The sequence below is a fragment of the Pyxicephalus adspersus genome, chromosome 2, assembly GCF_032062135.1.
Source record: "Pyxicephalus adspersus chromosome 2, UCB_Pads_2.0, whole genome shotgun sequence".
Taxonomy (NCBI): domain Eukaryota; kingdom Metazoa; phylum Chordata; class Amphibia; order Anura; family Pyxicephalidae; genus Pyxicephalus; species Pyxicephalus adspersus.
In genome coordinates this window covers 148,987,112-149,014,501 of record NC_092859.1, presented here as the reverse complement: position 1 = coordinate 149,014,501, position 27,390 = coordinate 148,987,112, and the positions used below count along the sequence as shown (strand labels likewise).

The 27,390-nt window shown below is 38.3% G+C and overlaps 2 protein-coding genes across 2 annotated transcripts in view; one reads left to right on the top strand and one right to left on the bottom strand.

Moving 5' to 3' along the window:
• Nucleotides 1–24,815, bottom strand: VPS33B (VPS33B late endosome and lysosome associated; the record flags this gene model as incomplete). The annotated part of the gene is given in 23 exon segments (XM_072399138.1): nucleotides 1–117; nucleotides 208–277; nucleotides 432–533; nucleotides 1,441–1,514; nucleotides 1,981–2,113; nucleotides 2,706–2,752; nucleotides 2,834–2,888; nucleotides 4,233–4,297; nucleotides 6,481–6,555; nucleotides 7,012–7,102; nucleotides 8,322–8,408; nucleotides 13,147–13,220; nucleotides 14,636–14,863; nucleotides 14,915–14,999; nucleotides 15,080–15,169; nucleotides 15,905–15,999; nucleotides 16,183–16,228; nucleotides 16,324–16,391; nucleotides 19,100–19,149; nucleotides 19,924–19,985; nucleotides 20,080–20,160; nucleotides 21,370–21,483; nucleotides 24,678–24,815. Coding segments are annotated over 22 exon segments (1,888 nt in total), but the record flags the coding sequence as incomplete, so codon positions are not given.
• Nucleotides 24,816–24,850: 35 nt separating this feature from the next.
• NGRN (neugrin, neurite outgrowth associated) overlaps nucleotides 24,851–27,390 on the top strand; it is a gene marked incomplete in the record, with an annotated part of 3,608 nt that continues 1,068 nt past the window's right edge. The window contains 2 exon segments of the mRNA XM_072402746.1: nucleotides 24,851–25,130; nucleotides 26,092–26,202. Coding sequence (XP_072258847.1) covers nucleotides 24,964–25,130; nucleotides 26,092–26,202 — 278 coding nt within the window.

Here is a 27,390-nt window from a genome sequence, read left to right as displayed (position 1 = left end):
CTGTCTCTTTTCCCAAAAATCTCAAAGCGGAGATCTCAGAAAATGTGCAACCTCCTAGGAAAACTGCAAGGATGATCCTCTGCGATTCTGAATAAGAATTCCTATCGGAGATCTGTTCTGTAAGAGAAAGAATCCCAGTGAAATGATGCATGCAGCTGTACAGGAGAAGCTGTCTATATATAAATGTTTTACTGAAAACTTCTATACCTGCAAACTCATTGCCATTCAGTAACCGTACAACTTCTTCAAGACCTGCCCAGCTTTTACGGGCCAAAACCTGAAAAATATTTCATACTTTGACCATAACTCACGAAAATACAGAGAGTACAGCTGTCCTACTAAGGATTGAAGCATGATTATCAGTTGAGATACTTTGTACTACAGTAATATATTATATCGTCTGTTTATGGATGGATGGAATGCTCACTTACCTGCTCGATTAATTTACAACTTAACGGAATGTAAGCACCGCTGAAGATATACGCCATGTCCTTTGGAGTTTTCAGATCATATTCTTCATCTGCACGTGGAATCTAACCAAGACATTTGTTCAATTCAGTTCAGTATTAATCATAAAAAAAAAATAGATTAAAGACACATGCTAGAATTTTGTTATTGGAAATGATCTTTCACGATTGTCCTCAACGATAAAAGAATGAAAGATGCATGAACAAGTGCTGTACGTACGTCGCCATTCTGTTCTATGGAAAGGGCAGGGGGGAGAACGAGTGAGCAGAACCCTGCTGCGCTCTCCTCCCTCCATTTCCATTGCAGCTGTTCGTCTTCTGTCGTTCATGGATCTGCCAGGACAAATCTATGAACGACATCAGATGGCTGCTGTACACAGGTCAGATCCTCGTCTGAGCCCTGAGGCTCGTGTCGACCGAGAATCATTTAACGTGTGTACATACTGTAGCCTTACATGTAAGAACAGCATATAATTTTTTCATGGTATTGCCTATATGAATAAGGGTTTACCACTGCAGGGTTATTAAAGGGGTTTTGTTCCCCACATACAGCAAAATACCAATGTCTTTGCAAAAGGCCCACCTGACCTGCTTTTAATCACCTTACTAGTGATCCTTCACCACTCTAGTGCATAAGTCTAGCAGCCAGATACTAAGCTCATAGGCTGTTACATGACGAGACGCTGTTACATGACGAGACACTGTTACTAGTAAATTCATTGCAAGGAAAAAGTTATTTGCCCCATAGCCATGTACTGGACCAAACACTGAAGGCTGACATATGGACACAAGGTGGACAGGTTCATTACAGGTTTGCTGGATCACCCACCTTCACTGATGAAAGTGTTTCCCTCCCAGCCTTGACGAGCTTTATTAAATCAGGCCCACTGAGTCTGTCATATTCTCTATTGCTGCCCAGAACAATATGGATTTAGTTTCTTTAAATTCTATAATCAAACATTAAACTACTTACCAGACCAAGTCTTTTACTAATGCCCCGAAAATGGCTCTTTTTGGCTAATGATGAAAAAGCATCAGTAAGTTTTCCTAAAGGCAAGAGGAAATACGTGAGGAAATACAGGTTATTCAGAGACAAAAAAAGAGGTGTCTCTAAAAAAGAATAATTTACTGTAGATGGGAATTAATGATGTCTTGGGTTTTATCCACTATGGGTTCAGTTCACATTCTTTGAAAGTTCCCTAAACCAATAAAGGCAACTGCATTCACTAAAACAAATAATGGGCTACAAAGGAGCTTGTAAATAGTAGTGAACATACCAATTGGTTTGTAGTTGTTAGCAGCAGTAATTCCCCCACCTCCACAAGCCAATAGGAATGCAAACGTGTCATGGAAAAAAGCCACATAAACCAAGATTTTTTTTAATAAAAAGGCATATGCCAAGATACTGCATACACCTAGGTATATTACATGTTCTGTATTCACTGGTGTAGTGATTTGTGTTTAAACAGGCTTTTTTTGTAGAAGGTTTACTTTGATATGAACTGAATCCCACCTGCAGCTTTGTCGGTGACCAGTTTGCTGACTCTGCTCTCCACGGCAGTCAGCGTCTCTCCGGGTACTTGTTCGGTGAGCAGACCAGTTCGTTTTAGGTTGGAGAACGTCAGCAGGTGCTCTGGGCCATAACTCTACAAAAGATACAAAGCCTAAATATATTGTATATAAAGATATAAAGCCTAAATTGTAATGTTTGCAAAATTTGAGTTGTGATCTCAAATGGTGTTTTACTGCTTGTATGGGTAAAAATGGTATTTGTGCAACCCGATTGTAACAGAATATTCGAAATATTAACAAAATGAAGAAAAGCTGAAAAGTGAGATTGGGTACATGCATGCTTTCCAAGAGGGGCATCCAAAAGGAAGAAACTGATGCTGCATTTGAACAAGGAGGGGCAGAGTCTGGCTGGGGGAATTATTAAATAGAGGTTATGTAGTGCTGAACAGACTACACAGCAATGACATCAGCCAAGACGGCACAATAAGTATGAGACTTGCACATGGTACTGGGAGAAGATGTCAGGTTAATTCAGGACAACTGTACTAAAAGTTACTGTCAGCTGCACCCAGCAATCAATGTAAAACATAGGAGTGCTGCCAATAGAAGATAAATGGAGCAGCATAGTTCTGCAAATGTATTTTACCAAAAAGTAGATTTCCATGGACCCCAAAGAGTAAAACAATTCCACCATTACTATAAAAAAAATATATTCACATCACAAACCTGTAAGTACTGGGTCTTTAGCGATCGGTAATCTTTTGTTATTAAACCTGTAACCATAATATAATACCAGCATGAGATGAAATAATGAGTTGAAAATAAAAGTTACAGTAATACAAGATCACACCTACCGTTTTCTGTAATGGATAGCAGACACAGCAGGCGTAAACTGTCTATGGGGGAAACCTAAAGAATAAAAAGGCAAATATAAACCCCTTCACTGCCAAATATTTTTTTTTAATATTCAAATTTACACACATGATCAAATCCACATTTTAGATCTGAAGATTACTAAAAACATAGATTACTAGAAACAGTGAAAGCAGAGACCCTGTAGAATAAAATATTGGTAAATGCAATTTTTTATGTAACACAATATTTGCAATATTGTTTATCAAACCAAAAAATTTTAGTAAAAAGGACACATTAATATCGCTGCACGGAAATACAATAGCCATTTTTTATGAAACATTAAATAGGTTGTGTTGTGCACACAGCTACATGTTAAGCCTTGAAATTGAGTGCATCTCTAAAATGGTGAGAATCTATGGTGCCTACAACCCTAAATTGATCATGGGAGGCACTTTAAAATGTAATTAATTTAAAGTTACCATAGAGCAGGGTTTTTTCAATCTTTTAGGCAACTTTCAGGTCTTCAGAGAACCCTTTCTATAATTACTATATCCACAGCTCACAGTATACAAGTATCAGTGTGGCGGTCAGTAGGAAGAATACCTCTTACATTGCTGGCCATTGGGAAGAATGTCACCCTTACAGATAACCAAAAAGATCATTGGTGTCACCTAAATGGACCTGTGAGGCACAAACTGCTCATTGCTAAAGGAACCCCTACCAACCTCTGGAGGGGAACCCTAGGATTCCATGGAACTGTGGTTGAGAAATGCTGACGTTGAGCTTTGGTTCTAGAATTATACTCCAGCATGTGCAGTGATACCCAATATGTTTAATTCACATTTCATTTATGTGCCCTTGTGCATTGTAGGTGTTTATATGTTTTCACAGTCATATGTCATTCATATTTTTTTACTTTTAGTTTTACAATTATCATTTTTTTTCCATTGTGATAACATGTCAAGTGACAGGTTCGTCCTATGGTGACATCAGGGGTTTATTTGCCCCCAATTATTCTCCTGCACTTCACTTAACAGATGATTAAATCCGTCTTTCTTTTCCTAAACATGTGACAACAGGAGCTTTCCATGCCTACATGGAGGAGGTATCAAGTGTGCGATACCTACTCCAATATTTTTACATAAGCCATTCTAATAATATATCATCTGATCCTATGCTTCTTGAAAAAGCAGGGAAGCCTGGAACCACCAGGTGGGACCCGTTCCTCCTCCAAACATAGAGATGATCATGCAGGTATATAGCTTCCCATGGCTGCTAATGCAGGTGCAAGCTTTTTTTTAACCCATTTCAATGTCATTGGCAATGAAAAAGTTAAAGAATTATTAATATTATTACGTGTCTCCTTACAAACAACATTGTCATGTATAGGTGACTCACTTGTCTGTTAATGTGCTCTTCTATTACATTGATGCTCTCTCGAATATCGAATCCCTCCAATAATGCTACATGAAAAAAATATGACAAAATACAACATAAAATGATTTGCAGTTCATCAATGGGAACAAAATGTATTTTAAAAACAATATAGAACTAGAAGTAATGATGTAGTATTCAATGCAACAAGATGTCTCAAGCAGTCAGAAAATGTAACAAAAAAAATACTTACCCTGCCCCCCTGACCTCAGCAGGCCCACCCCAAGCCCTGTTGCATATTTACTGGGTTGATGGAGCTACAACCTGCTGTATGATGGCATCTTCTTTCTGCTGACCACACCTCTGTAGTGGATTTCACAGATTTCTATAGGACAGTATTCATGAACCCCAGGATTTGTTAAGATTCGAGAGGAATTATTGTTGTTGTCATTGGTTGGGCAGCACAGTGGTTAGAGCTTTAGCCTTTGCAGCGCTAGGTCCCAGGTTCAAATCTCGGCCAGGACACTATCTGCATGGGGTTTGCAGGATCTCCCCGTGTACTCCAGGTTCCTCCCACATTCCAAAAACAAGCAGGTAGGTTAACTGGTTTCCCGCCAAAATTGCCCACAGCTCGTGGTAAAGACATATGACTATGATAGGGACATTATATTGTGAGCCCCATTCAGGGACTATGGACTTTGTACAGTACTGCATAATATGTTGGCGCTACATGAAAACTGGATAATAATAATACTTGGTTGATTAGCACAAGTACAATGGAAAATAGTTATAAAACTTTTTGTTTTTAATAGCAGTGTTCTATGTGTGCAGTGGGAATTTACACAATAGGTAATCTGACTTTTTTACAGACCATTCAGAGAACACATTTTTGGGATTTTTAACTTTATGATTGCAAAACAGAGATTTAGAGGTATGTCAAGCCATGCTCAAAGACAAATCCTAAAGAGCTCTATAGACAACCCTGAGTCACACTATCATATTTACATACTGTTGTCATATCAGGCTGACAATAGAAGTGCCTGCACTGCTTTATGAAATGACAGAAGAGGAAAGCAAGGAAAAGGATCACAAAATCCCACATGCATTCTCTTTTATCTGTTACTGTTGTGTTTGTACTGGCAGGAGGAGGAGAGGTGTTTAAGAAACCTCAAAGTTCAAGCACAGGTCAGGCATATTTCAGGAGGCAAAGCTGAAACATCCTACAAAAATAATAAAATAATAAAAAAAAATAATAAAAAAAATAACAAGCCTAATATAATGTGGGAATTCATTTTGCCTAATGATCTAGAGCATTGTGACAGGAAATATATAGCAAATTTATAGATTACTATACAGCTATCCATTGTTTATTATATATTTATACAGAGTCAACATATTACACAAATTTCCATGTACCATTGAACAGTGTTTGTTTCAGCTACCTTTTCCCACCATCATATCAGAATCCTCAGCTACAGCTTTCCTTCCAGCAAGGAGTACGATGAACAGCAAAGTACTGATATTTCCAAATTATTATCATTATCCAGTACTTCTATAGCGCCAACATATTACGCAGTGCCGTAAAAGGTCCATAGTCATGTCACTAGCTGTCCCTACCATAGGGAGCTCACAATCTAATGTCACTACCATAGTCATATGTCATTATCACAGTCTAAGGTCAATTTGGGTGGAAGCCAATTAACCCAACTACATGTTTTTGTAATGTGGGAAGAAACCAGAGTACCCTGAGGAAATCCATGCAAACATTAGGAGAACGTGCAAACTCCATGCAGATAGTGTCCTGGCTGAGATTCGAAACTGGGACCTAGCGCTGCAAAGGCTATTTTTTGAATAAATAGGAATACATTACATAAAGTAAACAGATACAAAACAAGTGCAGCCTAAAAATTGCACGCGCCTGAGAAACGAACACAATTTAGGATACTCAATATTTTTATTTGCAATGTTTAACTTTTTTTTTTTTTTTTACAGCTCATCAGTTTTGAGTTAACCATAAATAATGAACTTATTATTCCTCTAACTAAAAATGCATGAAATGTAGAAAAGAAAAGATCTTACTGGGTTGAATAGAGTGGAGAGGGGAGAATGGCTGAAAGAATTTTAGATTCTAGATGAACTTTAAGGAAATTGATGAAAAACACATGCATCCCTATTTAATGTACAGCTCTGAATAATATGTTGGTGCTATATAAATATTGTTTAATAATAATATTGAAAAATAGAAATAAAAATATTCTTGTACAATACTCACAGTGCTCTGTTTTCAGTAATTCCTGAAAATCTTGCTTGGTTTTCTTCTTCGTTATAGATTCACAGGCTCCAATATCTTTAAAAAAAAAATAAGAAATAAATGATATTGTTTATCACTTATGTTTTTACAAAAACCCCAAGTACAAAGACTGTTCCAAGAAACTGGGCCTGATTTATTAAAGTTCTCCAAGGCTGCAGATAATACCCTTTCATCAGTGAACCTGGATGATCCAGCAAACCTGCAACGAATCTGGTCCTGGATTGAAAATATTTGCTAACAAATAGCAAATGATTTTTACAAAATCCATTAAAGGTTTGCTGGATCACCCAGCTTCACTGATGAAAGGGTATCCTCTCCAGCCTTGGGGAGCTTTAAAAAAAACAGACCCACTGAAGCAAGAAACACTGGTCAAGTAAAATGCTTGATTTACTGTACAGCGTGGTGGCTGCTCGCTCTCAGTATACAACCCTTTTGAAATCTAAAAAAAAACCAAATAGAAATAAGAAGAATATTACAAAGATGACCACTTACGTAAACTCAGTAAACGATGTTCTTGTTTCAATCCCTTTAGTTCTTGGGAGACAAAAGTCTTCATTTGTTTAATATCCATTCCTTGACGTTTCTGAAAAATATAATTTACTGAGTAAATTAATTCACCTAAATTAAAAACGTTTACTATACTTATCTGTATACAACAATTGCTTGAACCCAGAGGTATGAGTATAGGGGTAACATTACTGCACTCAGTTATTGACACTTACAATACAATCATTATACAGAGGGGCCCTAAATAATGTATACACACTTCAATATGAAATATATCCACATATAAGCCTTATTCCTAGATTGTAAGCTCTTCAGGGCAGGGTCCTCTCCCCCTTCTGTGTCACTGTCTATATCTGTCTGTCATTTGCAATTTGTCATTACAGCACTGCGTAATGTTGGCGCTACATAAATACTGTTTAATATGATTAAATACTAAATTTATATAGACATCAAAAATATCTGTAAGTCATGTTAAAAAAAATAAAATTTTTAATTTACATAAAAGGGTAGACAACCCTTTCATTTAAAGTAAACATTTTGAGTTTAGGTTTGCTTTAAGGCAAAAAAATATATCACAGTGATGAAATAATGGCAGAGATTGCACAGATTGTACAGGTTAGGAGCCCCTTGATAAAGAACCAATTTGCTTAAGCATATATATATATGTTATCCATTGTTTGCAGCAGATGACCAAAAATATCAACACACGCATCTTGTCCAGTGTGTGCTGATAACGCCTCACAGCTTTTGGCTGTAAATGTGGTTTACCTATGATATGTGTATACATATACTTTTATGATGGTCGTTACTGTATTGTATCTTTTAATGGTCTGTTTTATTAAAATTATTGTTTAGTAAATTAAACAATGTAAAAAAGCTCAAAAGCAGCCTCTGAACGGTGTCACATAATATGGTAAACAGAAGGCAACCTGACTTTTTCCCCACCTTCTATATTGTAAGCTCTTCGGGGCAGGTTGCTCTCCTTTTGTGTCACTGTCCGTATCTGTTTGTCATTTGCAACGCCTATTTAATGTACAGTGCTGCATAAGATGTTGACGCTATATAAATCCTGTTTATTATTATTATTATTATTATTATCAATAATAATAATAATATCAATAATATTAATAATAATGTCTCCCTACAGCTTTCTATGTGTATTTACTAAGTAACCAACAAAAAAAAAAACTGCTCAAAATTAACTCACCTTACGAGCATAATATAGACAGATCAATTTTAAAATGAAAATGTAAAATTCATAGGACAGTTTGCTAGCATTATTACACTGTACTTACATCATATTGACTTTGAAGATTTCGGGCTTTCTGACTCAGGAAGCTGAAGACATTGGAAAAATGCTCATTCCGAATTTCATTAAATACCTAGAACAATCAAAAGAAATATAGTGTACAGCATGAAATTAGTAACATTTGGCATGTCAGAATGTACATCTATCACAATCTAGTAGAGGATTGTAGTGTGCATTACCACCTCCTGTCAAATGTGGGGGGCTGAAAGATTATTGATCCCCATGGCCAACAGTTTCTATTCCTTTACAGCAAACAGCTATATGGTCAAGATTTTATTATATTGTATTTTGCATCATTTTTATTATTGATGCAATAAAATATGTTGTAATAATGTTATTTGTAGCTGGAAAGATTTACCCTATGTCTTCATGTGCAGTCTACTTTTTGGGCCTAGGCACTTCTGTTGTGTAGTCTAATAGCTTTATATCTGCAGTGTGATATTATCTGAGGCTTTGTACACACATCTGATGATTCTCAGGCTTGTCTTGGGGGCGAGAATCTGATATGTGTACAGAGGTCGCTCAACGTTGTTTATGGATTCGTACTGATGGATACATGAATGACAGATGATGAATTACGGCAATAGAAGTGAAGGGAGGAGAATGCAGAGGGGTGCTGCTCACTTGTTCTTCCCCCTCCCCTCTCCTCTCCATAGAACAGAATAGCACGGTGTGTTGGAAACAATTATCAAAGTTCCAACAACAATAATTGAGCGTGTGTACATTGCCTTTGGCTTGGAGCCTCTGACTGCTTTCCTATTAGATTTGGGCAGCACAATGGCTCAGTGGTTAGCACTCTGGCCTTTGCAGCGCTAGGTCCCAGGTTTGATTTCCGTCCAGGACACTATCTGCATGGAGTTTGCAGGCTCTCCCCGTGTTAGTGTGGGTTTCTTCCCACATCCCAAAAACATGTGTTTAGGTTAATTGGCTTCCCCCTTAAATTTACCTTAGACTGTAATAAAGACATATGACTATGGTAGGGACATTAGATTGTGAGCCCCTTTGAGGGACTGTTAGTGACATGACTATGAACTTTGTACAGTGCTTTGTTATGTTGGCGCTATATAAATCTATATAATAAAAATAATAATTTGGTAATGTCAGTATTGTGCTGTTCATTGTTCTCGCTGGAAGGAAAGCTGTAGATGTGGATTCTGATATCATGGTTGGAAAAGGTAACAGAGACTAACACTGTTCAATGGTACATGGAAATCTGTTATTTCTTTCCCTTTTCTATCTTTCTTGTTTTGTTCGTTATCTTTTATTATGTAAGTTTATGTGTATATTGCATTTTTTTTGTTATATCTGCCTATTGTTTCCTTTGTACTATGGTTGTAAGTTTTTCCCTTTTCAAACATTTTCAAAAAAAGGTTACATGCTCAAAACTCCCCTTTGTACGTCATACATACAGTCATTCAGAGAAAGGAGATATCATAATGCAGTAGCTGTTGTGCTACTTTGAAAAGGAACAGAGGAGACACAGATAAGACCAAAGTATTTCACCAGCTTTAGTTAAAGCAGCACTGAGAATTGCAGATCTAAGAATGTTAAAATAATCTACCATAAACAGATAACAGCTCTAGCAGAGGGAGTGCTACAAGCTCAGGAATGTGGAGGAGATCCTGAATTCCACAGGCAACTTTCTGACAGTTATACCAAATAAAAGGTGTGACTATAGACAGGGAGAAGAATAACAAAATTTGAACAAACCACCAACTATATTATTACTTGTATTTATATTCCAGAAGGCAGAGCTGAAACAACCTACAGAAATAATAATAAAGCCTCATATAATGTAGGAATTCGTTTTGTCTACAAATTATCTAGTGGACTATGGCAGGAAATATAAAGTTTAAAGATCTTACAGCTATATATGGTTTATTATATATATAATAATATTAGCCAGTATTTATATGGCCGACATTATACACAGAGCTTTACAAAGTCTATAGTCATGTCACTAGCTGCCCCTCAAAGTGGCTCACAATCTAATGTTCCTATCATAGTCATATGTAATTAACGCAACTTATGGACAATTGTGGGGGGATTAACCTAACTGTGTGTTTTTGGCATGTGGGATGAAACCCATGCAAACAAAGTCAGAACATACAAACTCCATGGAGATAGTGTCCTGGCCCAGATTCGAACCGGAGACCTAGTGTTGCAAAGGCCAAAATGCTAACCACTGAGTGCTTTTATGTATTTTTTAGACTAAAATAAAACATTTCAGGAAAAGCATACCATTCCATAGTAGGATGGGAGTGCTACTCAGAAATGTGCAATTCAGCCCCAGTTTCTAGAGTTGGTAGGTCTGTTAATACGCAAACTCCTATACTGAATCAGACAGTCAGAAAAATATGTTAAGAGTTAGAGTTAAAGCAAGCAATCTTTCCAATGTGATTATTAGTGATTGCCACCCCAAGATAAACAGGATTTTCGAAATGAAGAAAGGAAAGCTGTTTTTTTTTTGGGGAATATTACTACTGTATTGATACAAATTTTCAAAATAGACAAAATTGTACAAGAGAAATACAATACTTACCCTCTCAATATTGTTACCCAGTTAGGGATCACCTCTGTATAGTTATTGGTACATATGCCTATGACTCTTAAATAGATATGACCATATACTACAAACACTGTACTGCGTTGTGTCTATTTTGTAAATTTGTATCAATACAGTAGTAATATTCCCCCCAAAAAAACAGCTTTCCTTTCTTCATTTTAAAAATCCTGTTTATCTTGGGGTGGCAATCACTAATAATCACACTGGAAAGATTGCTTGCTTTAACTCTAACTCTTAACATATTTTTCTGACTGTCTGATTGTCTTGCCCAAAAAAACCCAGCTTTGCTTTCTTCAGGAAAATATGCTGTCACAGTCCCTCCAGGGGTTGCTGGGGGTTCATTGAGCCATGTGTGAATGTCCACATGTAATATTATACCATTTCTTTCCTAAAGCTGAGAGGGCTGAAACAATACAAACTTCTAATGAGAGTTAACTTCCTAAACCTGTCAAACCAGAACAATTTGTTGTGCACGCCCTCCTTTAGAAGGAGCACCCCACCACTAACACTCAGGGTGGATTGAGCAAGAGGAGTGATCAGGTCTTCATATTGGGAATTCTTACACATGTATTCGACTTGCAAAACCAGCTTAAAGAGAACTGGTCACAACTGTGTGTAAATGTAACTGGATTGTTAAGGAGTTAGAGGCAGAGATATATTAACCTCCCCAGCGGTAAGCCCTAATATGACTCGGGGTAAAAAAAGCATGCTAAAATCGGTAACCCCGAGTCACACTTAGGGTAGTCAAAAAAGTAAAAAACAAACACTTACATGGTCCCATCAGTATCTTCCAGGCTCCTGCCATCCTCTGCCCGTGTCCTCTTCCTCGATCTGTCCCCCGGCGAATGTGCCGACGTTCCCCGGGAATTCCCTGTGACGTCGGCGTGCACAGCTACCTTTAGAGGGAGGGGGCGGGAGTTTTAAATTATTTTGTATTGCATTCAATACAAAAAAAAACGTATTGAATGCAATACATTGAATTTATATGTCTAAAAGCAGTACTATTTTACAGTAAAATATAATAGTATAAGTATAATAAAAGTTTAATAAAGTTTGAAACACAAAATCATGTCAAAGTTTATTATTAAATTTATTAGGCTTTTTTTTAAATAATTTATTTAGTTTGTTATTTTGACATAGTATGAGTATAATAAAGCTTGAAACACAATTATATTATACTGTAAAATACATTTTCATGAAAAACAAACAATGTACCGCTTTTAGACATATAAATCTGGACAGAAACGAACCGCCCAGGAGGCTAAGAAGGAGTTGGGCCCTAGGCAAGGTAGCAACTTCTACCACAACATTCCTTCATTAAAACTTTGCAATAGGTCTTAAAAACATTTGCATTGTCTGCGCTGGCTTCGCCCTATCAGCCATCCCTCTAAAGTGACAACATTTTTGCAATTGTACAGCTTTGATCCTAAAGACTATCTTCCTGATTACCTTAGGAGTCCAAATGTTTTACCCACCTAGACATCCAACTGGACCCAGGCTTCAGCAGCAATTGCCCTGAAAGTCCAACTGGACCCAGGCTTCAGGTCACCTGAAAGTTTCTACCAATCAACTGTCCAGGATCTCACACATTCAGAAGATCAGAGACTATGGGCCTGATTTATTAAATCTCTCCAAGGCTAGAGAGGATACACTTCCATCAAGGAAGCTGGGTGATCCAGCAAACCTGGAATGCATTTAAAAGTCATTTGCTATTTGTTAGCAAATGTTTTAAATCCTGGACCTAATGCATTCCAGGTTTGCTGGATCACCCAGCTTCACTGATGAAAGTGTATTTAATAAATTAATAAATCAGGTCCAGTGTGTGTACCAACAGCTGTCAGACATTAGGGGATCTCTAAAGCTCTCTGAATGCTTTTAATATGGCAGCTTTTTTCTATCTTGATGACACTACAACCAATTCTGCCTGGCTGCTCAAGTATTCAATGCCAAATTATATGAGATGGTGTCAGCTAACACAACACATTCTTTGTATACAATACTGTATCATGTATAACCTACACTTATATTATATGTCAACTGTACCATCTGTTTTACTTAAAGCAGGCTTAAACTCAAATTTTTTAGTTTACATGAAAGTGTCTTACGTGGTCTCCTATATAAAAGTGCAAAAGGGCTTACTTATTACCTGAAAAAATCTGTCTACATACATACACAGTGATTCAATACCTACTTACTTGCTTATTGATAACATAGTGGACACATTAAAGTAAAAGGAAGATGTTACCTTATCCTGAGAGTTCAGAAGAAGTTTAATACTTTTATCGGAAGAAGTCACTTCTGGGCCAAACTCCACACTTCCTGCACACAAAAAAAAAACAAAAACGTGACATTTAATTTAGATATTGTATTTATAAAACTATCCCAATTGCAGAAACTTTACCCTTGTGTTTTTAGGGACAAAAATCTTGGGGACAAAAATGTCATCAATTTTGGAGCACAGAATAAGTTCTACTCTTGAAAGCATGTGCTGAGTTTAATGCCCAGTTCATTTTTACTAATACCTTCGCATTCTTTAATGACAAATCTGTATGACCTACTGATCACTCTATTGTAAGTATGAGCTTTAAGTCTTACTTTTCCTAAGACCCAAAAACTATTTTGAGGGGTGGTTCCATGGTGAAAAGGTAGATTAAGATAGAATAGGAAGTAGAAACAAGAGGTAAGAGATGCACAATGTTCATTTGCAGTATAAACAATTAGGAATAAGTACCATAAGGCAAGACAGAACATTCAAGAGAAGCCATTAATGTATTAGGCTACGCACACGTCAGATGATTCTTTTTCGATTATCACTTCATGGCTAGTATCAGATGAGAATCTGACGCGTGTACAGCAGCCGTCTGATGTCATTCATGGATCTGTCCTGGTGGATCCATGAATGACAAACAACTGAAATGGAGGTGTAGGGGAGAGAGCGCAGAGGGGTGCCACTCACTTGTTATCCCTCCACCATAGAGGAGAATGGTGCTGTAGGTACATCGCTTGTTCATGCATCTTTCAGTCTTTTGTCGTTAGAAAGAATCGTAAAAGATCCTTTCCAATGACAAAAGTCTAATGTGTGTACACAGCCAGTAATATTAGTTGGAAAGGATCTTTCATAATCCCTTCCAATGACAAAAGACTGCACGATGCATGAACGAGCGTTGTACACACAGAGCTGTTCTACTTTATGGAGTGGGAAGGGGAAGAACGACCGAACAACACCCAGCTGCGCTCTCTCCCCTTCACTTTCATTACGATCGTTCCTCGTCTGTGGATCCGCCAGGACGGTCATTCAGACAACGAGCGCTGTACACATGCCAGATTCTCATCAGATATCAGCCCTGAGGCGATTATCAGACGAGAATCATCTGCCGTGTGGGCATAAACCTAACTCTGTGGTTGGTTTGTAGAATACACAAATCAGTTTCTAAGGTTTATTTAAACATCCAAAGTGTAATAATCCTGGATATTCCTTAACTGTTCTGTGTACTGGAAACTAAAACTTTTTAAATATAATCATTCTTGAATACTTTACTTTGTGCAACATCTGTGTGTTTGCAATGCATTTATATAATGGTTAGTATCTATAGTATTCACATTCCATATTGATGCACATAAAATGACTGTACAACCAATAAGGCTGTCAGTAAATACCACTTCCTATTCGCACATATGCATGGCACAGTAAAAAACATGCTTAAGATGGAGTACAAAATAAAAAAATACCTTACCACATTTAATTCTAAAAATATCATCGACAAGTCCTTCATACACCACCTGAGAGCACAATGGAGTGACATAATCCACATCTGCAAAAAAAAAAAATAAAATTAGTAGTCCGTGTGCCCCTAAGCAATGGACATATACAAATATGCAACAGCCTGCCTTGCTGTGGGTAGACAACTGTCTTATACTTAATTCACCTGAATCAATTTTATTCTGCGTTTGTGATAAAATATCTTATAGTAAGACGTCAAAGCTGAAAAAGCTATGTGAAAAATCAAAATTACCTTTAAACCTCTGATTTTCAGTATATATGTTCAGTTTATATACAATTACAATATTGTAGATGGGGTCAGCTAATAGGGAAATGAGCTGTAAAGCAATAAAAAAAAATGCAAACATAAGTGCAAGGAGGTAAATTTTACAAAGAGTTTTCCCAGCTGCTAATTAACTATCCCGTATGTTTTCGAAATAGGACCAAAGATGGAATTCAATAAATTAAGAGCTTTGGCAACAGTACCAAGCCACCTCTGGTCTCCTTCCTTGGTAAAAAAAAAAGTAAACGTTATTTGCTTTTGCTTATATTGCATGGAACAATACATATACATCAATTATATAATGATAAAGATTGGTTATAAATGTAATCACTGTTACTTAAAAGCTCAAATCCAATGGTATAATATTGTTATTTCGTACACACTTCAAGCTGAATGTCAAACAAAAGTTTAACAGAGGCAAAATATTGCTCAGGTCTGGAAGAAATACACGTAGCACACACAAAAAAATACTTCCCTCCTATTCTGTGCCACTTCCCCCACCTCTTAGATTGTAAGCTCTTCTGGGCAGGGTCCTCTATTTAATGTAAAACGCTGTGTAATATGTTGGCGATATATGAATATTGTTTATTAATAATAATATTAATGAAGAATGCACGTCTCAGTTTAACGATTAAGACTATGTTTGCCAAAGAATGTGGATGGGTGCATTGCTAACAGTGCCAATGCTACCCAGGAACATGGAAAATAGCCAGAACACCAAACAAGAAAGATATTTATCTTTCAAAGGAAGAAGGTGACAACAAACAAGACTTTGTACTCATTGTTCCTATTTATAATAATGCAATAATGTTATTGCTCCTTGACAGAGGAGATTTGTAAGTTACCCAAAACATCAGTAATATTTATGTTTATTTGGAAACCAGGAATGGTCAAGGCTTTAAAAATGCAAGCTATTTGCATTGTTTTTCATTTGTTTCAGTGGATCACTGTATTACTCACCAGAAAATAGTCCCGAAAAAACTCTGGAAGTTCCATACTGATAATATCGTCATCAAGAGGAAGGAGATAAAATGACCATTCATCGGTGGTTACATCTGTATATGGAATACACACATACATTTGCAATTTTTAATAAACTCAAGAAGTACTGTACATCCTTTTTATTCTCCTAATATTTTTTTTTGTTTTTGTTTTTCTGATTGATTAGTCACAATAGGCTAGACTAAGAACCCCCTTCATTCCTATACAATGTACAACATCATGAACGTGTAACTTACCGCCATATATCCCCTCCTGCTCCAGAATCATGTCACATGTATAAAACTAGGAGACAAAGAAATAAAATTATACAATGTGACTAAGGGTCCAAAAAAATAAAGATTTTTTACCCTGCAAGTTATTAAAATGTTAAAACTTACTTTTTGGGGGCTAAATATAATCTTGTATTTTCTATTCACTTTAGACTTCTTGTCTGCATTCACAAGATCTGTAAAGGGGAAAACAATATTTATCACACAGTACATCAATGGTATAGTAAAAACCCTGGGTTTTTAGCTAGGAAAGTCTCAGAACTGCTTTTATGGGTTTTTTTTTGGGCTGCCTATGTTATTTATTATTTAAATATGACACACTTTTTTTAGTGTTTGAGATAAAAATGTACACCTTACCTTTGTATAGGGGAATTATATTAGTTCAGTACAAATGCAAATACTGCTTCTTGATTGTGCATTGCGGATTTCCTAATTGTACTGTCACACTTACCTTGTCCTCACTAAAGCGCAGGCAACTCTCTCCTGCACATGCAGTTCTGACCCTGGGCGCACCTTCTCTTCCAAGTTTTATCAGTTTTGTCCATCCCACCGGGCCAATCAGGAAATAGCCTCTTAACCCCCCTAGCGGTTATCCCGAGTGTTACTCGGGTTGGAATTTTATCCAAAAACCAGTCAACCCATGTTACACTCGAGGTCGCTTAAAACATAAAAAAAACACACTTACCTTGATCCGTTGTCGTCCCCCGGCATCCTGCTGGTCCCCGCAGCTCCTCCAGAAATGTCTTCCTCCTTCGATATTCTCCTGGCGACTGCAGAGATGATCTCAGGAGTTTCCCGGTGAAGTCGGTGCATGCATCGGTGCAGGCAGGAGGATTGGCGAGAAATTCAAAAATTTTGTATTGGATTCAGTACAAAATAGCTGTAATGAGTCCAATACAAGGAAATCTTGATATAATATATATATATATATATATATATATTTTTTTTTTTTTAAACAGAGTTTTGTGTTTTTTTTTAAAGTTTATTATTAAATTTATTAAATATTGGACATATTTCGGTGAGTTATGCCTAAGAATTATAGGCCTACTAATGTAAAACAAATTTCCATGCAAAAAATTGTAACGCTTTTTTGCGTGGAAATACGGAGAGAATTAGATCGTTAGGGGGGTTTATTATCCCTGGCTTATCTTCCTGCCCACCCTGGTCTGCCCAAGGACCGCAACCTAGCGGTAAACAGCAACTCAACATCCTCACCACTAGCGTCACTGGAGAAGACCTGGTTGCTGCTTAGACTCTGTGCCTTGGCCCTTCCCAGGGCTCACATCACTTTTGTGCAAGCTGCAGCGCCCTCTAGAGGTTCCGTCTCCCCAACATGACACGTACCACATATCAAGGGGGGAAAGACACATCCCGATTCAAAATATAGACTCCCTGCAGTCTCTTAAGTTGTAAAACACTCCCAAAGCTTCTTTTTATTAAAAGGTTGTGTGATCCTCCGTCATTTATCTTTTATCTGAAAAAATCTGTTGTGTATGAAAACCCTCGCATCTTGCTGCAAATGGTTTATCAAAAATCAAATATAATAATAATAAAAAAAAAAAATAATAATTTGTAATTTTTTTCTTTCTACCGACCATAATAAATTTACAAAGAAAATAGATTTCTGCTAGGCTTAGTTAATAGGTCAAAGTTTAGGGTATTATACTTTGCTAGAGTGTGCAGGCCTCTACTTTGGTCATATACTATATTTGGTCAGTCACGTGAAAGAAAGGGTGAATATAAAAGATCAGTAAGGAATGCATACACTCCTAATAGGGGGTAAATATGTTTAAATCATTATGGGCCTGATTTATTAAAGCTCTACAGGACTGGAGAAGATACAGTACCCTGTGAGCACCTGGGTGATCCAGCAAACCAGGAATTAAAAACATTTTTTATGCAATAGCAAATTCTTTTTAAGAAATCTATTCCAGGTTTGCTGTATCACCTAGGTTCTCCCATAATAGTTTATCTTCCACAGATTTGGAGTGCTTTAATACATCAGGCCCTACTAACCAATACAGATATCTACAAAAAATCTTTTCTATAAAGATATTTAAGACTGAGAGAGTGTATCATGATGGTAGATAACATACAGATATATTTGTTTTCTAAAGCATTATATAAAGTGCAGCAACCAATAAGAATTCAACTTGATAAATAAAGGTAATCAGGAAATTGAAATCGGAGTGGTTGCTGTGAGTTACACCAAGTCCTATACAAATATCTGATGGACATCAGAAGATAGTTGCTGGAAACAATGTTTTGTGATTATTTCCAGTGACTGATGAACAAACAAGTGCTGCTCAGTTCTATGGATAGGGAAAAAAAGAAGACGAGTGAGTGGCACCCCACTGCGCTCTCCTCCCTAGGAGTGAGATTATTCTATTGTGAAAAACCTTGCATTTAATAAATCATTTTTGAAATATGACAGGCTACAATGAACATTACATTTTACCTTTGTATCACTAATAAATAAAGAAATTAAATTTTAAGTGATAATAGTCGGTATCTTTATGAAAGAATAAAGCGGCTTCTTTGCTCTCTTTCTGTTTTGCCTAGAAATTTCATGTTTAGACATATGTATCGCTTGATGTGTTTACTGCTGTTTATATAGTAAGCCTATTAAAAGAAAGTCTCTGTTTTATTGCTACCTCTTAACAAGAATTATTATATTGAGTTATTCTATTTTTTACCGAAATCTGTGATAATATATCACAGGTGATCATATACCGTATATGTTTTCTATTCCTGGGTATTGTTAAGTTATTACTTTGTACTTCTTGCCTACCTTTTTATGTTTGTTGATACTTTTTGTTTATTGTTTGAAAAAACTTAATAAAAAATAAATTTTTTAAAAAAAGAATAAAGCAGCTGCACTTACTGGCAATATTCTTCACATGCTTAACACGAGGTCTGATCAAAAAGCACAACCTGGAGACAAAAATAGCAAAACAATGGGCAAAGGGTAACACAATGCTGTGAAACACCTAAACAGCTAATTTAGGCAATAAAATGCACCTTTATTGTATACCAGTATACAGGCGTGTGAAAAAGTATGTACACCCTACAGAAATGTTTGACTTGGATATTTAAACAGCCACCCACCCACAGCCCTACAAAGGTATTTCTCAACCTTTTTACCATTGGAGAACCCTTAAAATAGTGTTTATGTCTTAGGGAACCTGTGCCAATATTTTTGAAATGCCCAATTCATGAAAGATTGCTTGACAGTCAATATGATAAATGCCTCTTAGGTTGTTGGCCATTGGGAAGAATGTCACCCTTACAGATAGCCAAATAGATAATTGGTATCAGTGGTAACTGACCTGAGAAGCACAAACTGCTCATTGCCCAAGGAACCCCAGGGTTCTCCAGATCCCAGGTTGAAAACCACTGCCCTATAAGGTGTGTGTATGATGTCCCAGGAAGTGGGTTGAATGGCACCCAGCATCATGGACACAGAAGACCATCAGTAGCAAGTCTACAGGGAACAGCACTTGAAAGGTGGTCAGTATTGCAGTAAAAGCTGCTTTCTTAACAATAATCGATGGGCTGATTGATTGCCTAACGTTTGGCTTTAAAATCCACCAAATTAATATTTCACGATAACATAACCAATAAAGAGTTTAATAATATTTGCTTTCAGCTCTGGTTAAAAATGTCAGACTGTTACTACTGAGAAAAAACAACATTTGAATGACTTACTGCTCAGCGTTGGTATAAATGGGTTTGTTCTCAAGCTTATACAATTTGTCAACATCGTGTTGCTAAAAAAAACAAAAAACAAAGAAAAGTTGAAAGTATTTTACTGAATATCACAAAATATATCAATACAGGAAAATGCACACATAGTAAAAATACCTTTAATATCGAGACATTGGCAATACGATCCAGTGGGCTCATCAGCTCCGGTTCAATAAACAAATCCTTTTTTCCAGGGAGCTAAAATTAAGAAAAGTCATTAAAACCGCTGCACACCATCCTCTACATAATAATTAGCAGGACACTTTGATTCCCTGTTTTATAAATAGAGCCCAGATATTCCCTCAAACATTTTCTGGTGGGAATCATCCAGGTCAGTGTGTTGCAATGATAGTAATTGATTCCCACCAGGGAAAATTGAAGGGAATGTCAGATTCCCTGTTTGTAAATAGAACCCTTTATGTTTGCCCTTAAGATTGTAGTATCAGATATAATTGTTGACCATATGGTCCTGTGATAAAAATATAGGGAGTCTGTATACAGAATATAAAATATACATAGCAGGACCTGAAACTAGGAACATTCAGTGGGAAGGCCCTGAAAGCTGAACACAGGATGGCCTTGAAGGCTGGTAAGAGACCCTCAGTTAGAATCAGCTTATACAAAAATCCAAGATGGCGGACAGTCATTTCTGTGCCAAAAATGTTAGACACGTGGTTTATCCACCCCAATGACTGTTTGTGACCTATTATGCTTATATGGACTTCTGAGTATACATTATTGGACAATCTGCCTAATAACAACGATAGATAACGGCTTAAGCCCTCCTATATAGTAGAGATTCTATATGCCTATAAAGATTGATGTATTTTCATGTTTTAGTTAGCATCTCTGTGCTTTAACTGCTAAACATTTGATTTTCTCTGTTGCAACAATAAGGCTGGGTACACACATGCAATAATTGTCATTGGAAAGGATCTTTAACGATCCTTTCCAATGACAAATACTGCACAATGCATGAACGAGTGCTGTAGGCACAGCGCCGTTCTGCTCCATGGAAAGGGAACGGGGGAGAATGATGGAGCAGCACCCCGCTGCCCTCTCTCTCCTTTACTTTCATTACAATTGTTCCTTGTCCATGGATCTGCCGAGACGGTCTTCCAGACATTGAGCACTGTACACATGCCAGATTCTCGTCCAATATCAGCCCTGAGGCGATTATCAAAAAAGAATCATCTGACATGTGTAAGTAGCCTAACTCTGCTACTGTCTCATCTCTGATGGTCCGTTTGGAGACCCCCAAAAAGAACTGGACAGACCTAATCTATTTTAAAAGGGTTGTTAGATAAAATCATACAATCCTATATTGGATCTATCACAGACAATCGTTATACACAGCAGGCACCTTGCCTGGTATCAACCTGACACTGATATACAGGGGACCCTGACCTGCTCCAGGAGGTAAATCAGCTGGTCCCGAGCCAACCTTTTCAGGATGGTGAAGTCTGGTAGCCCTGGAGCATCAAGCCTTTCTGAAGCCATCTTTGTTTATTGGCAGCACACCTGCAGCAAAGAAAAGACATGTTTAGGATCTCATGTATTCAAGCAAATTATTATCTAGCTGCAAGAAAATATTAATTCATTGTATGAATTTCTGTTCATGTATGAAAAACATACTGGTTCTCTATTTCAGCCTTTCTAAATCTTTTAAAATTAAGGAACCGTGAAAAAAATTTTAGGGTTTAGGGAATCCCTGCCAATATTTATGATATGCCCAATTCATGGTACACTGCCTGGTGATCAGTAGTAATAATGCCTCTTACATTGTTGGCCAATGGGGAAGAATGTCACCCTTACAGATAGCCAAATAGATGACTGACAGTTGATCCAGGAACATTTGACTGCCTCATGAGATCAGGAAGGAATTTTTTCCCGTTGTAGGCAAATTCAACCATGCCTTCCTTAGCTGCTCTCTTCGCTCCTCCAATGACCTACTAATGACTTCCTCACTCATAACCTCATCACATGCACCACTCAAAGACTTTTTTAGGGCTTCCCTGACTCTCTGGAATGATCTCCCTCCTTCTATTCGGCTTGCTCCTACTTTCTGCTAATTTAAAATGAGCCCTTAAAACCTTTCTTTTCAAACTTGCTTACTCATCTTCTTCTGTCTCCTAAAACCCCCAATACTCACCCACCATTCCATATACCCCCTCCTATTGTGTGCTGTTTACCCACCTCTTAGATTGTAAGCTCTTGGAGGTAGAGACCTTACCTCCTACCCTGTCACTGTCTGTATCCGTCATTTGTAGCCCCTATTTTATGTACAGTGCTGAGTAATATGTTGGCGCTATATATATACTGTTTAATATTAATAATAATAATGCTATATAAATGACTTTTCCATTCTAAATTATGTAACTATGGTGTCAGTGGTAACTGACCTGAGAGGCATAAACTGCTCATTGCTTGAGGGACCCCCAGCAACCTCTGGAGGAACCCTGGTTGATAATCACTGATGTAATCTATGCAATGTAATTATTAAAGAAAAGGTAAAGGCGAGGCCTTCTATCATAGGCAGTGCCCCTTTCTCCTAATCATGGAGCTTTTACATTATTATTGCATTGCCAGGATTTTTGATATATCGGGCACAATTTATCGGTCCTGAACCAGTAACATTTATATTTTGGGCTGTAATGGTGCACAATTCGATCACTTGGCTCAGAGTATCAATAAGGGTGGAACGATCCAATGGCATTAAGAGTTTCTTTAGAATAGGGGTTTGGTTCCTGTGTAGCTCCTAAAGGTGTTTTTTTTTTTTAAATTGTAGACCTGTAACTTACAGAAATATGTCCGAACAAGTAGATATCATGAATATAAAAAAAAAATTTACTTTTAATAAAATTAAATAAAAAACACAAAAATCAGCTTAAAGAAGAATACATAAATAAAACAAAAATACTGAAAATGCAAAAATTCGGTATACCAGTGTGGCAAAGTCACATACTTATAGACAAAACCACATAAATATATTTTGTATTACTTTGGATTGGGTTGGATACGGGACTTTGTATTGAATCCAATACAAAATATTTGAATTTCCCGCTATGACCTCCGTCGATGGGTGCATGCACTGACATCATCAGGAATCGCAGAGGGACGCGTACAAGAATGCCGGGTATTCTAATTCTTTCCAAACTTCCGTACAATCTAAAATAAATTTCCATGCAAAAAATGTAACACTTTTTGCATGGAAATGTATTTTAGATTGTAGGCTAAGTCACCGAATTACTCAATAATTACTTATAATTCACTGAATTACCGCATAACTCACCAAAATATGTCCAAAAAAAAAAAAAAAAAAAAATCTTTGAAAAAAAAAATTTGTATAATGTAAAAAAAAAAATGTATAATGTAATGTACCTGTATAGTAGCTTAAATAATATATTCATATATAATAAAATTATATATATATTATATAAAGATTTATTTGTATTGGACTCAATACAGCTTTTTTGTATTGAGTTCAATGCAAAGTTTTTTGAATTTCCCGCCCCGCCTCCCGCCCGCACCGACGCATGCAGCGACGTCACCGGGAAACCCCGGAGATCGTCACTGCACTCGCCAGAAGACTGAAGACAGAAGACGTCTCCGGAAGAGCTGCAGGGACAGGGTAAGTATTTTTTTTCAGTTGTAATTCGATTGTCATACAATGTCATACAAGAAACCTCCCGATGGATCGACTGCAGTATTTTTTTGTTTTGGGTAGTTTAGGGTTTAAATGTGGGTTGCAGATACAGACAGTGACACAGGAGGAGAAAAGGACACTGCCCCGAAGAGCTTACAATCTAAGAGGAAGTAGCACACAATAGGAGGGGGATATGGAATGGTGGCTAAGTAGTGGGGCTTTAGGAGACGGGTAGGTTAGTTTGAAAAGATGGGTTTAGAGCGCTCTTTTAAATGATCAGAAAGTAGGAGCAAGCCGAATAGGCCAAGGAAGACCATTCCAGAGAGTCGGGGCAGCTCTAGAAAAATCTTGGAGCCGTGTGTGTGATGAGGTTACGAGTGAGAAAGTCGTTAGTTGGTCATTGGAGGAGCGGACAGAGTGGCTAGGATAGACATGGTTGAATTTGCTACAATAGCGCCGACCTATTACACAGGGCTGTACAACGTTTATAGTTATTAACCGTCCCTTAAAGGAGCTCACAATCTAATGTCCCTACCATATTCATATGTCATTACCAATAAAGTAAATTTTGGGGGGATGCCAATTAACCTAACTGCATGTTTTTGGGATGTGGGAGGAAACCGGAGTACGCGGAGGAAACCCACTCAGACATGGGGAGAACCTGCAAACTCCATGCAGATCAAGCCCTGGCCAAGATTTGAACCTAGGAACCAGCGCTGCTACAGCGCTGCTAAGGCCAGAGTTCTAGTTTAAATAGGAATACATTACATAAAGTAAACAGATACCAAACATGTCCCAAACATGACACAGATACCAAACATGAACCAGCACTGCAAAGCCCAGACTGCTAACCACTGAGCCACCATGCTGCCATTTTTCTATGGGTTTAGCACCATTCTACCATTTTCAGCCAGAGCTTTTGTGAATTGAAATGGTGAGGGAAGGCATGTCCATCTAAATAGGATGAAGTGCTCAGATGACAGTTGTGACACTGCACTTCCGGTCAGTCCTGACACCCCACTTCAAAAAATAAAGACCGGAAGAAGCCCCTCTTCCTCTTTCTCCTTACCTGTCTCACCCAGCACAGCTCTGACCGCCCCAATCACACCGCCAGCCCCATGTAGAACCTCTGCATCCCAGACCTATACCCCCTCTAGGAACCAGTAGTGCATCGCTGGGGAAGGAAAAAAATGGACCATTTCCGGGTTCATTTGTCAAACAGCAGGAAGTTTCAGTCACCATAGAAGCAGCTAAAGGGGCGGGCTCAGCGTGGCAAGGGCTCATGTGACAAGGGCAAGATCAGGCGGTGAGCCCGGAGCTCATCGAGTTTAGACAGAATCAATCGATGTGCAGGGATGGCGTCTGCGATTTTAACCTCTTTGGGAAGAATTCGGCTTTTTAGCGGCCTCCGTCCGGCTTCTTTGGGTTGCTGTGGACTGCGGACCCGTCCTCCATTGACTCCAGTGCCCGGGGAAGAGGAAGACCTGGAAAATGAGGAGAATGGGGAGCAGGAAATGATGAGGTAGGGGGGCTACAGAAAACAATGTGACCAATATTGCAGCTCACCAGGCCATAGCTGTGGTGACTGCATTCATTTTTCCTTTTAGTTTTCAAGTGTTGGTCCTGCCAGTAACATACTTCCTGTCCTGGGGTGACATTTCCTGTCCTAGGAGGACACATTGGGGGGACACACTTCCTGTCCTGGGGGGGACTCACTTCCTGTTTTGGGGGGGACACACTTCCTGACCTAGAGGGACACACTGGCGGGACAAACTTCCTGTTCTAGGGGGACATACTTGTCTGGGGGCTGACATGTTACCATGACATACAGAAAACACAATATTTGCTGCATTGCAAGCTCAGTGCATCTACATCACTATACACCAAGCAATCAGATCCTTTTATTATCTGCTGTCTGGCACCTCTTTCTAATGCAATGCACTGCATAGCGTGCCCGCCGAAGAAAATAGATTGGTGTAATGGGGCCCTGACTGCACTAGAGGAAGAGTACTGACAGACAACAGAACACCTCCCTCTCCTTCCCCATAACTCAGTGTCAAGGTGTTGGTAGCGCGGCATTCCTGGCAGTATCAGCTGGTATTTCTTATATTGAATGTCACCCCAGAAGGGAAAATTACCCACACATGTACCCAGATGAGCCATTCATTCATGTGGGGGGATAATGCGCGGCATTCCTGGCAGGATCAGCTGGTATTTCTTATATTGAATGTCACCCCACAAGGGGAAATTACCCACACATGTACCCAGATGAGCCATTCATTCCTGTGGGGGGATTTGTGAGCAGCTGTGGGCATGGTGAAGTTTTAGAAGCCGTTATGAGCAGTTTTTCATAGTTTTGCCTTAATCTGTATTGATACATTTAGTAACAATTAAGTTCCACAAAGGCATTCTATTGCTCAGTGTATAGTGAGTGAGATTCATCCATGCAATGATAAGAATATTCTGCGTCTTCTTTTCCCCAGCATGCTAAAAAAACACGACAAATCAATGCGATTCCGCAGAATACAGAGGAAGATGGAGCCGCCGGGACCACCAGAAAGGCGCCTGACCTGGAATGCAATGGAGCAGATCAGGTAAAAGTCACAATGCCATACACAGCACAAATATCAATGTACAGAGCAGAATCTAAACCTTTGTAACAGGGGGGACCCTGAGATAACTTCCAGTTCTTCAGGGAACCCTGGCTATGATTAATAAATCCACAGCTCACAGTATATTGGTGTGGTGATCAGTGGGAAGAACGTCTCTTACATTGCTGACCAGTGGGAGGAATGTCAGCCTGACAGATAGCCAAAAATATCTTTTAGATTGACCTTAGAGTCAAAAACTGCTCATTGCTCAAGGAACCTCTAGCGCCCTCTGAAGGAACCTTGGTTGGGAAGCAAAAGTAAACCCTTTCCCCTAAAAACTGAGGTCAGTTCTTTATTGTAAAAGGGACAGACAGTGTCCATTTAGAAAAACATCCCATTGCATGCAGTGGCCAAAGAGGGTTTCCATAGACCTGGAAGTCCCCCGTGAAGATGGAAACTGTCTAGAATGGCAGGATCCTGCACCTGCATGGCACCTGCACACAGGTAGGTCAGCTGATTCTGGCAGAAGCTCCCCACACACCAAGGAGTACAGTTCTGCTTTATATAATACAACTAAACCCTGCAGCACTTACCTATCCAAGCTTCCTACCAGAGCGCCACTCCCTTTTTTTTCTTCAATTTTTAGCCATCTTGACAGTAACGGTAGCATAACTTGCGCAGGAGTTTATCCATCCTCAGCACACGCAATGACAAACAGAATGCCAGCTTTCACCAGCAACCAAACTGACGCTGCCTATGTGCAGCTCAACTTTTTCACATATTCCAGGTGGGATCACTTACTATTGTGTGCTGCTTTCTTCCTCTTTGATTGCAAGCTTTTCAGGACAGGGTCCTCTACTTCTCCTGTGTCACTGTCTGTATCTGTCTGTCATTTGCAACCCCTATTTATTGTACAGCACTGCGTAAAATGTTGGTGCTATATAAATACTGTTAAATATTAATAATCGGACAGGGACCTGCCTGCAAGTTCAGTGAGATTTTTTTTTTCCACTTTCAGGTTATCTAGCGATGATCCTCTTGACATCTCTATGCATACACAATACATAAGGGGAGCCCAGAATTTGTCTCTCAACTGTACGGAATTATTATTATACAGGATTTATTTGCCAACATAATACGCAGGGCTGTACTGATGGCCATCAGGACAGGAGATTTGCCTATGCAGCAATA